Source organism: Eleginops maclovinus, chromosome 17 (assembly GCF_036324505.1).
Source record: "Eleginops maclovinus isolate JMC-PN-2008 ecotype Puerto Natales chromosome 17, JC_Emac_rtc_rv5, whole genome shotgun sequence".
NCBI classification, from domain to species: domain Eukaryota; kingdom Metazoa; phylum Chordata; class Actinopteri; order Perciformes; family Eleginopidae; genus Eleginops; species Eleginops maclovinus.
In genome coordinates, this window is record NC_086365.1 from 7,802,575 (window position 1) to 7,816,598 (window position 14,024).

A 14,024-nucleotide genomic window follows, 5' to 3' on the forward strand; every position below is an offset into this window, starting at 1 on the left:
ATAAAAAGATAAAACATCTCAGTCCACATTTGTTGGTTACAAAATATTAAAGTGACACAAAACAGTGTTTATTTGTTAATTTATTTGGCATTTTAAAGATACGTCTGAATTGAATTCTTCAAAATATTTGCATAAAACTCAACAGTTCTGCGTTCATAAAAATCAAAATACATGTAACTTCAGGCAAACGTAAAATAAAATCCAGTTAGCTGCAAAAAAGCCTGTTAGATGCCAAACCAACCATAGGCCAGTGTTATACATATTTTACATAAACTGAACCGATAATATTCTAAATTCATTCTTCAACGCCCTCCAGAGGGCAGCAGCATCTCTAAAGTACTGCAGACCTGCTCTCTGCTGTCATGAAAATTATCATATACATTTATTATAATTGGTACTAGAATAAAAACTTTGTTCAATGTTCCGGGTAAAGGAATTACATTTGTATCCAAATTAAAAAAGAGCAAACAAATTAAGAGGATCCATACTGTCGCAGACTGGTCATCCTGTATGGATCCCGTAAACGATACCACTGTTATGATCATTAAACAGATTTAAACTTTAAAGCAGTTGTGTGGGAAGACATCAATTAAACAGAGGCTTTTTTTGTTCAGACAAAGTCCCGGGACTTCTTAATGGCACAGCAGAGCATCATGCTGAAGATCATCCCAAAGATCTGAGAAGAGAAGGAGGATTAAAACATTTATGGGCGTGGTTTTTTTTTTAATGTCAAATGCTAAGAAATTATAAAAATATGATCAATTGCCAACATTAAATTATTTTGAGGATGTGTCGTCACACTCACCATGATGATCCCGATACCAATGCCAACCCCGCCGATAATGTGAAGTTTGGTGTTGAACATGTCGTCGATGGCAGTCGGACAACTCTGAGAGAAGCAGAAAGAACATTTATTTGGAAAAAATTTAAAATCTGATATAAATTACAATTGTATTCATGTGATTTTCAAAAAGTCCGTCACAAGTTAATGGCTGAGGAAAAAAGCCACTCAGATGTTATGACCTTTCTGATTTTCACAAGTGGATTGAGTACATAAACCCTCAAAATTCCAACTCTAGCAGGCTTGATGAATAAGTTGAAAATGAATGAAAAATAAAACCGGATTTATATAATTAAATAGAATCCAACTGCGTATTTTTTCTTTCTTGTAATTTCAAAAACAAAGGTGAGATATTCCCATGTAAACAGATGTTTTAAAAGATTCTACACAATGTGTATAAGATACTACATTATGTAAAATAATAAAAAATGATATTTTGCCAAATTAAAACGAATGAAATAGTATGCATTTACAAGACTCCAGTATTAATGACGCTCCCTTACAATTGAAATGAGTGATTATTAAAATGTCTTTACACGTTTAAAGAAATGAAACCTTCCTTGAATGACAGCAGTAAAAGAACACCAAACTGAGCCCCTGTATGTGAGTGTAATTTGTTACCGTGGTGATGAGCACCTCCAGTCCTTCCTTCTTGGGGCAGATATCTTTAGCGGCATCGATGACCGTCCCTGTGGGCCCGCAGCAGTCCAGCTGAAGACACATCACACCGTTTATTAGTTATATATTTAACGATGCGACAATACTTTACGGTCAGATCAAGTATTGCGTTGCTATTTTGTTTGGCTACTGTGTGCCAAAATATAGTGACTCCTAAATCTGCCTACCAGTCAACCTATTCTGTAGTAATATGACAGTATCTTATTGAATGAATACTTTAAATTACAGTAAGGTCATAATAAAAAAAGATTCCCAAAAACTTTTCTGAATAAAAGACATTCATGTACATGATAGCACAACTCTAAAACTTAAGCTCAGACACACTCTCAGGCTTGCATGTGTGGGTGAGTACTCACTCCGAAGTGGATGAGACGCAGTGTCTCCTTCAGTGCTTCCTGTTTTGTGTCTTTGTAGTTGTTGTAGGTCTGCTTATAAAACTCTGTAACATCCTCCACCACCTGCAGACAGACAAAAGACAAAGAAACATTAGAGACTTAATGCCAATTCATGACGCCAACAATTAGGTCTAGAAAGGGATTGTGTGTCTGTGTGTGTTTTACCCTGTCCTTGTTGGAGAGACCCCAGATCCCAGCGGCCACCTCCACAGCGAAGATGATGAGCAGGAAGAGGAAGAACTAAAAAATGTAGATAAGAGTTAATTTTCTCAGCACTTTTGTGGACGCAAAGGTGAAAACATAGTGTGATTGATATAAGTAAAAGAGATGCGCTCTAGTCATCTGGTTGCAACATCAGAAGCTGCTCAGAAAATAACTCACCAATCCCAGCATGCATGGCGACTCCTTCATGGCTCCGCAGCATCCCAGGAAGCCCACTACCATCATCAGAGCCCCTGCCGCAATCAGGATGTACACACCTGCAGAACAACAAGATGCACATTAGAGATGGACGATATTAAACCCTGCAGAGTACGGTTGTGATAAACATGTTCACTTCTCTTTAGATAAATGCTCTTAGAGTCATCATATGGGCATGCTGATTAGATCATGAGTATAGATTGTCCAACCATCACTTGCCCTGAATGAGACAGATTATGATGCCTAATCTGAAATCTAAATGAGTTATACATTAACTTTTATAGAGTTGTACTTAAGCACTCTCATGCTACTTTCTGTTTCTACTCCATTATATTTCAGAGGGAAAGATTGGTACTTTGATTTTGCATTTAATATTTTAACTCTTATACCTCAAGTACATTTTTCTGATTATACTTCTCTAATTCCATACTATCATTTTCATTCAGTAACTTCTCTATTGCTTTATTGGACTTTCTATAGAGTATTTGCACTGTGGCATCTAATGTAAATGATCTGAATAGATCCAACATTACGTTGACTCTCAGCCAAGCTCGTTTCTGCAGAGACAGTGATGATCATTTTATGTATGACCTTTTTAAAAGCATTTAAAATAAAACCTGTATTATCATGAACGATACACAACTATAATTTAGAAACACCCCAAAGCTAGTTACTCTACTAAATCCTGGCAGAAACACAAGAGTCCATACCTTGTGTTTCTGGTTATGAATCATGTTCAGTATTACTGTGGAAACACTGCTGATGTCAATCTCTGAACATAAACTGTAAAGGCTGAACCCATCTTTAATGTGGATTTCAGTGATGAATCATCAAAACATGTGGGAAAACAATAAGCAGGGTGCTGATGTCATGGGTACATTTGCCACACACACTGAAATATTCGTCCTCCCAAGCCATTATTAAGATGTCGGTCATTTCTAAACAATCCTCTGTCTCTGCTCTGCCCACTTCACTTATCAGTTTGATGGAAACACAAAGAGAGAAGAAGGAGGGCGAGAGTCTTTTTTTTCGGACTATTTCTCAGAGAACAACAGTGGAGACACAAAGACGTCGCTGTGAGCGTGTGAAGAATGAAGCTATGTGAGGAGGACGGACCCCGGCCTCAGCTGCCCTTGCTCGCTCTGCAACAAGGTTTCTAAAGTCAGGTTGTTCCTGTTGCGGCAAACACGGTGCATCCATCAGGTCACCTCTGACACACACTTAACACTAATCTCCTTCCTGTTTAACCCAACTGACAAGTACACTTTTTAGGACAAGGATAACCTCATTGATATCTATAAAACATCCAGGGGAAAATGCTTGGTCCCAAATTGCCAACAATAGATGACCTTTGTGGGTGGCATTGGCCCTTTTTTTGTTAAGCATCTTAGAGAACTTGAACAAATGTTTTTTAAGTCACATGTGTTGCTGTTGTTATTACGTGTAGAGGATGTGTTGTACAGATGCACTGTTATACATGTATATATAAAAAGAAAAAGTGCAAATAAAAAGATATTTGAAGGTTGCACGTTTCAATGAATGTTATTCTATCATTTCTGAAGGGCGGCCTCAGTTGATAAGAATATAAACTAGGCTTTTAAAGCAGTATGCTTCAGCCTTTTGGTAATTACTTACCTTTTACGCTAATAAATACTTTGTTTACAATAAATCGTGTGAAGACGGAATACAAATTCATGTAACGTAAATGTGAGGACTGCCATCATGGATCCAACTGAACTAATGACAATGTACTTCGGACACTTTGATACAGGGTGCATAAAGAAACAATATAATGCATAGTGGCTCAAAATTGTGTCCGACTTACTCCTGGTTTATGAGCGGTAAAGGGAAGCTAGAGGGTCAAGCTTTCTCTCTGTGATTAAGGAAATACTTTGATTTGAAGCTTTTGCAATACAGCTGCGATTATTATAACCTGGGTGCAATCATAAAGACAGTAGTGTAATGTCAATGCCTTACCAGTGAAGAAGACTGTTGGCGCATCCTCTCCTTCAAACAGTCCCGCTGTCCTGGTGTCAAAACGCAGCCAGAGGCCCACTGCCAGCACCCCGGTACCTGCCAGCTGCATTACAGAGAGAAAGAAAATGTGTATTAAAATCTATATCCAGTTCTTTCAATATCAAGTCGATGAGTGCATGAAGAACTTTTTTTTAATATGTCTATTATTTAGCTCTGCAGAAATACTACAATTAATACTATGGTTTGAACTGGAGAAGGAGGGGATAACAACTTACAAGGAAGTCAAGAACATTTCACAGTCATACAAATGATCCTTCTTTATACCCAACACACCTAGAGAACCTGATCAACAATGACTTTATTATTTAAGGTTTTACTAATTTTGCCTGTCACCAAATGTATAAAAACTTTGGATTTTAATGTAGTTGTACTTTATGAATTCCCATATCTCAATCCAGAACATTTTAATATTTAGTAACAGTCGTTTTAACAAGATAGTAAAATAAGCATGTGAGCTGATAAGGGATGTCATTGTTTGTGCTTCTCCCATAGCGTTCCCACAGTAATTGGGAATGAGTCCTTAGCAACCACTAAACAGGAAATCTCATCAACTCTTTCTTGCCAGTCAAATAGCTTCCATCACGTCCCTCGGCGTAATGACGATGTGCTCTTGTTGTGCAACCGGAGACGTGACTGAGACAGTATCCGCGCTTACTGGTAGCATTGTGTCCAAACATGTCCGCCTTCCTGCTGCAGACTGATGACCAATGTACTCATCACTCATCATGTTCATCCACCTCAGTGTGGGGGGTTGGTGTAAGAATGTGGGGAACTGTGACATTGTTTATTTTTATCTGCTTACTTCTTATATTTTTATGCTTCCTCTTGTTGCACTTTCCCATAACTTCTGTTACACTGTTAACCCGGTGACTAGTGAGAGGCTCTCCCATTTTAGAAAACAATTATCTTATACAAGCAACTGAATTCTTGTTTCAAATCTTGTTTTTTACTTACTGTTAAGTGCATAAATAATCCCAAATCAGACACCATCAAATTATAGACAAACAATGTTATATTAGGGCCATTGTACCTGTAAAAATATTAAGTATTTATTATATAAAATGAGGCACGGGATGGGACTGTGGAATATTATCCGAGATTAGTCCCAACTTTTAGAAATGATCTTTTTCCATAAATCAATAATACTTTTTATACCAGATTTGTAAATATATCCCTATAATCCAAAAGAATATTCATGATTTTTTGGGTATATTTAAATCTTAAAAAGTGAGGAATGGATTTACTATGACAACAACTATGCTGAAACCCCCCAACAAAGCCTTATTTATTGGAATACGCCAAGTATCATTACGCAGCAAAGGCAAACACAGAGTGAATGTATCAAAATCAGTATCTTAAAGAGAATCCAAGACCGTTTTTGTCCAAAAACATGAACTCACTGAGCTTACATTATGAAAGTTGCACAGGCCTCTACACAATGTTCTGCTTGGCTGTCAGAAACATTTCTAAAGTGAATGCAGTGACAATCTCGTTGTGGTCAAAACGAACTTTGACCACCAAAGTCTAATCAGGTCATCCTTGAGCACAAGTTATGCCAAATGTGAAGATATTTCCTCAAACGTTCTGGAGATAATATTTATGTTCGAGTATAGACAGCACAAAAAGTCAAACAAAATTAAACAGGAAATGTCCAAAATGATGAATAGACATTTGTGTTAAAGAGCAGTAAACACTGATGAGAGATTTGTTTGTGTAGTCGAGGCAGCAAGGAGCACAAAAAGGCACTCTGCAGCAACATTAGCCGCACAAAGGCAGCTTACAAGAGAGACATTAATTATTGATAGCTTTTATAAGCATCAAGAAATGTACCCTGGAGCTGAGGATACACTGCCATAAAACTGTTTCAAAATTTAAAAAACAAAACTAGTTTCTTGTGAAGAAGTAAATCCCCAGGACTTGTGAGAAATGGAGTTTTTTCAGAACAAGGAGCCCAATTTGTTTACATTACGAATCCCTCACCAACAGCCCAGTCATTAAATGTTAGAACAAATAAAGCCCTCTAATCTGATGTGTATGCCCTCTCTCTGAATCAGACCTTCAGTTGTCGTCTCATTTGTCCATCCGTAGCTGTTGTCATTACAATAATACTGCAGACTACAAATGTCAAAATAGTCATTAAGCAAGGACTAAAAGTCACTGAGTGTTATTCTAACACTGCAAACAGGTCATTACAGTAATTGCATAGAAAGCCATGTGGCTATTTAGACAGAATTCTAACAAAACAAACATTTCTGTTGTGCGTCCCCTGGGTGTGTCAAGCAAGAATTTCCGCATACAGAAGTCAAACCCTCATTTATGTTTAGGACAGGACCGACAAAAAAGAAACTGGAATGTGAAAACAATGAGAGTCCAGTTGTTCCCGTATAGCCAACTGGGATTTCAAATGGACACTTGTAGGAATTAAGAAGTGGCAGAAAAGGCTTTGCTGCAAGATCCAATTTATTATCATTATAAACATCCATCTTAGTCATTTTATAAATGAACTTTAGGACTGGTTGCACCTGTATCTAATGATGATGAGACATTACTAACTAAAGGGTGAATCATGAATAAAAGCAGCTGCTGCCTGATGCTGTTGTTTTAACAATTGGCACCTGACTTGCATGTACTCTGATCTGCTCCAATTGTTATAGGTGGAAGAGTACAATAAAACATACAAGCTGGCTAGTCCATCTTTAAATTGCTAAACTTATAAAATGTCAAATTTGACATTTTCAAAAGATCTTTTCTGTGTTAGAGAGAAATAGTATGAACTTTAATGCCACAAAATGTTATCTTGATAACCTCCTCATTCACCCTATTTTTGGTTGAAAAAAGAAAGTTAAATTAAAAACGTATTTCCACTTAATCAAACTGATATGTGTACATTTTAGAAATGATTGGCTATAAAATTAGAGCTACTCTACTGAACACAGCTGATTCTTCATTTGATAAGGAGGAGAATGTTTTCAAATAGCATTGTGAACACCACATGTCATGACAGGCATTGTTTAGTCAGAATACACATCACATTTTCCAGTGCCACAACTTCCGGAGGGCACAAGAAAGCTCAGAAGACAGCAGGTGAAGGTGCTAAGTCAAACTAGTAGGACACATTACAAGCTAAAGAAAGAAAAGGTGTATTCCTTACTTAATTAATGAATTCACCTGCATGTTTTAAACATTGAAAAGGTTTGTTAACTTGAAAGACCAGTAAGGCAAAGAAGAAATATCCTGTACTAGTTTTGAATTTGATTAAAGTTGCCTTACGTGCCTTTTTATTAAAATGTATCCTTAAAAACAATGCAGGACTAATAAAGCATTTCTGATTTATGAACAAGCAACAGAAACTTAAGTATTTTAAAACTAATTTCACTTCTCTTTTCTTTGGAAAATAACTCACTGAAACCAGGGACTTCAGAAGCAACCAAATGCCCAAAAACACCCGCTTAATCTAATCAAGAGTCTCAAGTTTCAACCACAGCTACTTTTGCGTGAGTGATACATACCCAGAAGAGAAAGTTGAACACAAACACCAAGTATTTGATACACTGCAGTGCCCCCATGGCTCCGGGTTCAAGAATTAGACTGTTTTTTCAAGAAGCAAAATCCAAAAGTGAGAGGTCCTTCTGTTCAGGAGTTAAACCGTGTTCTTTGTGGGAGGCAGCACCGAGTGTAAAGAAGATTTTTGTGTGAACCGCACCCTTGCATGGCTCACCTGGGTGTACATAGGAAGTAGGGGGGAGGGAAAAGTAGAGGGAGGAGATGAGGGGGAGGGATTTCTCTGCAGTGAATTCCAAACAGAGTAAATAAGAGCAGGTGAATGCAATTTAAAAAGCATGGTGATTGCTCTGCAGTAAAAGTCCAAAAAACACATCCCTTAAAATCATTAACCAAAGCGACTTTCAGATTCAGAACAGCAAGAATCGTTTACACACAACTGCTTTAAACCACAACTATTGTATTTAATGATTATTGGGTTTTTTGAATTGCCAACTTCTGGTCCAGGGGTGTCCAAACTCACCGAGGGCCACATTCAGAAAAATATACTGAGAGCTGGGCCAGGTGAATATTGCCTCATAAATGAAGTTATAAGTTAGCAAAATAAATCAAATGTAGGTGAGTAATGCGCAATTCTTGAAAATGCTTTAAGGAAAAAACAGCCTACATCCCATCTCTCTTTAGGGTTACATTTATTTTGTTCGCAGCTCATTCCTTAAAACAGAAGCCTCAGATTGCTGATAATAAGAGTAAATATGAAGGTTCAATTTGAAGCTTGTTATAGAAATAAGTTATTGAGTTTTTTTTATCGAATAAGATTTGTTAGACAATGTTTTTAAATTTTAAATGACTGAATTTATTTGAAAATTGGGCTCATTAACACATGAATACTGTGTAACATATGTTAACATATATATTTGAGAATTACAATGTAAGACAAGCAAAAGTTTAATTTCTGGGCCATATTCCATTATAGGCTACTTTTAGAATTTGCTGGGGGTCGATTCAAAATGGCCTACGTGCCGCATTTGGCCCCCGGGCCGTTTGGACACCCCTGATCCAGTCCAACAAGTGGGTTTTTAGTATACTATAAAAGAGGTGTATACTTGAACATGTACATGATTAATTGGTTGTATTGTAGATATAATCAAACATTCTCTGTTAAATGTATAGTAAGATGTTTTTTAAGCTTTGGAAAATCTTGTTTTTTGTCGGTTTATTTTGATAAGCACCAGTCACTCTCTATTCTCCACTGCTACTGAAAATGTACTTTGCACTAAGAATTATTTGCACTAACGACCCAAGTGCACTACTGTCAAATTGTGTTGATTGTGTCTGATATATATATATATATATATTACTTAGTTTTTTGTATACCCCTTTATCTAGGCCCTTACTCCCCATTTTGTTCTAGGCCCTTACTTTTATGTTATATGTTCATGTTTATATTCGCACCGTGGGACTGCAAGAAACGGTATTTCAATGTTCTGTATGTATAACACGTGGAAATTTTGACAATAAAGTGGACTTTGGATTATGTACCGTTCCAAGTCTGCTGGAAATTAAATGTAGAAGAAGAAATTATACAATACAGCCTTGGTCTATTCCTCCATTAACGGACTCTATATATCTATATATCGTATCTCTATAGGCTTCTTGTAATTTTTGGAGATTTCGGACAAAGTCGGTTTATGTGATTTGAGAAGCAAGTGAAGATGATGAAAATGGGGACAAAAAATGAGGGCAACTTTAAAGTTAAATATGTTCCTGTTACGCCCTTAATGAGCGGCACACTTGTGGTCACATGCGTCTATTGTGGAAAGTGGTTTGAGTGATTGGTTCACAATGCATCTTTGTCTACCACAACCCTTTTACTGTATTTAAAACATTCCCCTTGGATCCAATCACCCAAAAAGCATTAGTGAAGACAGATATTTTGATACATTGACCCCAAGATCAAACACTAACCAGTTTGTTGGGGAACAAAGAGTTAAATCGGATGCTAATGTTCACCACAGCATCCTCACATGGCCTTTGTGATGGCATCATTGGTTGGGCAGTTTGACAAGTGGACAAACTGGTTTTTATCCAGATCTGAGGATTCAAAGTTTCCCAAAACACTTCATAAATGTGAACCAGTTAGCACCACTGTACACCCAGACACTTTACAGATCTTGAGGATTTAAAACATGTTGGAACAGCAGCGTCCTGTAATGAGAGGTTGGTTATTTAAGGAAACACCCACCAGCTAATCGGCACGTTTCAGCTTCTGCTCTATTTTCTCTTAGAGGTAACATTGGAGAGTTTCATATTTGACACAATCTGTTGTGCACCAACATCGTAGACTAGCAGAGATTTCAGATTGTTAAGTGTATTTAGGTTTTTTCTATTTGTTTCTTTGTTGTATTTTTAAATGTTGTTTATGACTTGAAACTAGAACTGTCTGACACAGCGTTACTGGTTGTGTGACATACAATAATTTGTAGTGAGCAATGTTGGTGGATAAAAATGTAAAAGCTGCACATAGTGCCATTTGAACTTTTCTATACTTTCACTACTGATACTATCTTTTACTTTCTGTGGAAACAAGTATGTTGCCCTCAGGTTTCATTGCTACTGTTCAATATTTGAATGCATATCTAAAAAGCGACTGGCTGTTGCTAATTCCAACATTTATTTGAGAACTCAATGTATGATTGCAAATCTTGAAAGTCTGTGAGAAAAACATATTGGAATACTGACAGACAGCAAGGTATTTGTTTTTGAATAAATATGATATTGTGGTGTATTAAATCTGTTCATATACAGTTAGTTACTCTCTGAGGTCATAGAGAGTGCAGAGAGTGATGTGGTACAACAGGATGTTGTATAACAAACCTCTGGAATATGTCAGAAAACCTCCAGGGATGAGTAAGAAAAAGACCAACGTATATCTCACCTTATTTGGGTACACATTCTTATAGAACATCGCATTTTGTCACACACCCACATTTCTCCTATAAATTGCATGCACAAAGAGATTTCGGGGGGACTTCCACAATTGGCTCTGGGAACCCCGCATCGCCCGTGTTGGTGTATGATACTATGCTGTTGTAATAAACCTTATTATATACAAGCTGGTGTCTCCGGAGACTTCTTCATCATCTTCACAAACATCGCTACAAGATATACTTCAATATCACATTAGAAATCATGGAATGTGATCTACCAAACTCTGCCTCGTTTTGAGTAATGTGCCTTAAGAGAAATTAGGCTTCACAGGTGTATTCACAGACACCTCCAGGGGCTGTGGTTCACTGTTGTTTGCTATGAAATTGGAGCCCTCCTCTCCCAGTAGACCCAGTGAAACCAACAACACCAGCTTTGTCTCAGAGCTGCTAACGCCTCCCCCATCTCTCTCTTTTCCTCCTCCCTTCATTCACCCTTTTTCGCCATGAACTGTTCTGTTAGCATTCTTTCCAGACTGCAACCTGTTCTGTTTGTGTGCATCCCCAGACTGGACCTTGGTCTAGAAACCGTTTTAAAGATAAGGAGATCAAGGGAAAGGTGGGTTTGTTACAGAAGGGAGAAGACCAAAGAGTGAAATAAGAAAAGGAGGGAGTAAAGAATCATTGATTGCAAAACGTCTCAGTCCTTTCGGTGGCCTCAACCACACCCCCTGTTGGGATTTATCAGCATTTTCTAAACGACAGCAAGACCAAAAAACGGGGTGTTTTACGGGGTGCTGTACAGTATATAGGACTACATGAGCAGATGTTTCACTTTCAATTCACATAAATTGTACAAATTAAAGTATCTTTCCCTCCCAATCCAGGACAATCCTCATCATATAACTTGCTTTTGCAGCAAATTGATTTATCGGACATCGTTATCATTTAGATATCAAAATAGGAGAGAGAGTATAAGGTAGTGGTAGAAAAGAAGTAACCTGAAAATGTCAAGAACTTTTTTCAAATCAGCAATGGAGACTTTTCTTTTTTTTTTTATAATTTCTTAGTTTACTTATATTGTGTTTTAATAACAATCTGCAAAGCAACTATCTAATACATATTTAGTGGTAAACAGTGAAATATTTGCCTCCAAAATGCAGTTGAGAAGTATAAAGTTGCATTGAATGTCAATAAAATGCTCAAACTGTTATAGCCGTATTTATGATGATAAACAAAAAACAAACTAAAATAAAATAATTATATAGGCTACAATGATCATATCCATTGTTATCATTATATATTAAAATATGCATAGTGTTAAGTCGATTTTAGCACACAATCACAATTGTTTTTTTTTTTAACTAGCTATCTTACATTTTCACTGTTATATTGAATATTTCAACTTACCCAGAAGACGAAATTAAAGATGAACAGGGCGTACTTTACGCAAAGCTCCCAGCTGCTTAGAGCCGACATCCTGCTGTCTGTTTAACGCTGTTTGCTTGGATTAAAACGGTAAAATATCAGAAATTCTATCAACGGTTGTCCGTTTTTATTCGCTGAGATCGGATGTGTGGCGTTCGGCTCGGCTCGGTTCGGTTCGGCTCGGTTCGGTCACTTCCGGCTGTTGTCGGTTGTGTGATGTGTTGAGAGGAAAGCGAGAAGATCAACTGTCGAATACCCACAGAGAAACAGTTCCCCGTCTTTCTGTTTCTCTTTCTGTCTGGCTCCTCTTTGCTCCTTTGTTCTCTCTACAGCTTACCACACGTCTTTTAATTAAAATTAAAATTAAACCCGGTAACTGATAGTGAAGAAAGACAGGAAGACACTATAAATAAAGCAATGTTCTGAAAGTAGGTATACTAAAACCCCTATAAACAATGGTGTAAAATTCTCACTCAATTACTGTACTCAACTAGGCACAACAATACTTAACCTGAGTATTTTCATTTTATGTTACTGTATACTTCTCCATGCATCTACATTTTGCAGATAAAGATTATAGAAACTCTATTAAAACATGTATTATATAAAACAACAAATGATTTAGCAAGTAAGTTTTGTGACAGATTATTTAATTCATTAATATAGATTATGTGTGACTGAAAGATGCATGTTGTTTTTTAATGCTTGATCAATTCAGTTGTGCTGCCTGTGAGGGGAATCATATTTGATCATGTGATTATGTTAACTCTCTTTGTTTGATTGTGATGAATGTGTGTTACCTGTGGCTAAATTAACCTCGGCCTTTGTCTTGTGAACACAGGTATGCAAAATACATTAACAAAGATAAAGAATAATAATAACTCAAATAAAAGAATGGTATAAAACACTGAATATTAGATCACTTAAAAATGGTTCCAATATTATCAGTGTTTTCTGCAGACTGGCACCAACTTTCATCAATTTGGCAGTGAAAGCATGGTCACATTTTCAGAGTTTGAACTTTTAACCACATTGCCAGCTTTCGAAATGCCATCAAGGTCAACACCAACAATAACCTGTGTGTGTGTGTGTGTGTGTGTGTGTGTGTGTGTGTGTGTGTGTGTGTGTGTGTGTGTGTGTGTGTGTGTGTGTCTCTCTCATTCTCTCTGGTGGAAATGTGACTGTTTTTCTTTTCGTGTAGAACAAAGACGACAGTGTGGGGGTCAGCCCACAACTTTTGTTTGCAGCTGCACTCAAACACACACTGATGATGATGCAGATCAGGATAATGATGAGGAAGATGAAGGTGTTCAACAACGATAGCCGAGCGAGTAAAATACCCCAAACACAAAAATCTTAAAATAACTTGTATAAACATCCGTTCCACTTGGCTGTGGGTGTGTGCTTTTTAAGTAATGCAGTACTGGAAGCTGCAGATTTGTTGCACCACATCCGTGATGTCATGTCCATATGTCTTTGATCAAATTATCTTTTTACATTCTCAGTATACTAGTTACATACCCCTAGTGTGCCTATTTTATGTTTTAGTTTATTAAAATTATAATATTTCAATATTAGAACTGGTCCCACCACTGCACGTCTGAATGCAATTATGTATTGTGTGACAGTTAAAGCTGTCAAAAAGAGGCATTTGAGGCATTTAAAAAAAGCCACTTTTTATGTGTGTAATTGACAACATTTGTTGGTTCTGATGGGGATTTGTGAAATAAATATACAATAATTGCAGTTTCATCCCTAATAAACCTCTACAAGTTTGTGTGTCTATAGTGTCTCAGT

The 14,024-nt window shown here is 37.1% G+C and overlaps 1 protein-coding gene across 2 annotated transcripts; it reads right to left on the bottom strand.

Annotated features, from left to right (window-relative positions):
* Positions 1-62: 62 nt before the first annotated feature.
* Positions 63-12,464, bottom strand: cd9b (CD9 molecule b). Of its 2 annotated transcripts, none has more exons than XM_063905250.1 (8): positions 12,210-12,464; positions 4,312-4,414; positions 2,296-2,393; positions 2,080-2,154; positions 1,876-1,977; positions 1,463-1,552; positions 806-889; positions 63-676 (listed from the first exon to the last, which is right to left on the bottom strand). In XM_063905250.1, exons 1-8 carry the CDS (start codon positions 12,276-12,278, stop codon positions 611-613), a joined length of 687 nt encoding a protein of 228 aa, XP_063761320.1. In that variant the 5' UTR covers positions 12,279-12,464; the 3' UTR covers positions 63-610. The 2 variants fall into 2 exon arrangements, with proteins under 2 accessions (XP_063761320.1, XP_063761321.1); XM_063905251.1 differs by lacking the exon at positions 12,210-12,464 and adding an exon at positions 7,881-8,118.
* Between the last annotated feature and the right edge of the window lie 1,560 nt (positions 12,465-14,024).

What these genes read in the sequence shown, in the direction of transcription:
- cd9b (XM_063905250.1), bottom strand. Translation starts at nt 12,278, where the DNA reads ATGTCGGCTCTAAGCAGCTGGGAGCTTTGCGTAAAGTACGCCCTGTTC. An exon ending in TCTTTAATTTCGTCTTCTGG is followed by an intron (nt 4,415 to 12,209) that starts GTAAGTTGAAAT and finishes TCTGTAATGCAG; the next exon opens with CTGGCAGGTACCGGGGTGCT. An exon ending in TTGGTATCGGGATCATCATG is followed by an intron (nt 677 to 805) that starts GTGAGTGTGACG and finishes TTCTCTTCTCAG; the next exon opens with ATCTTTGGGATGATCTTCAG.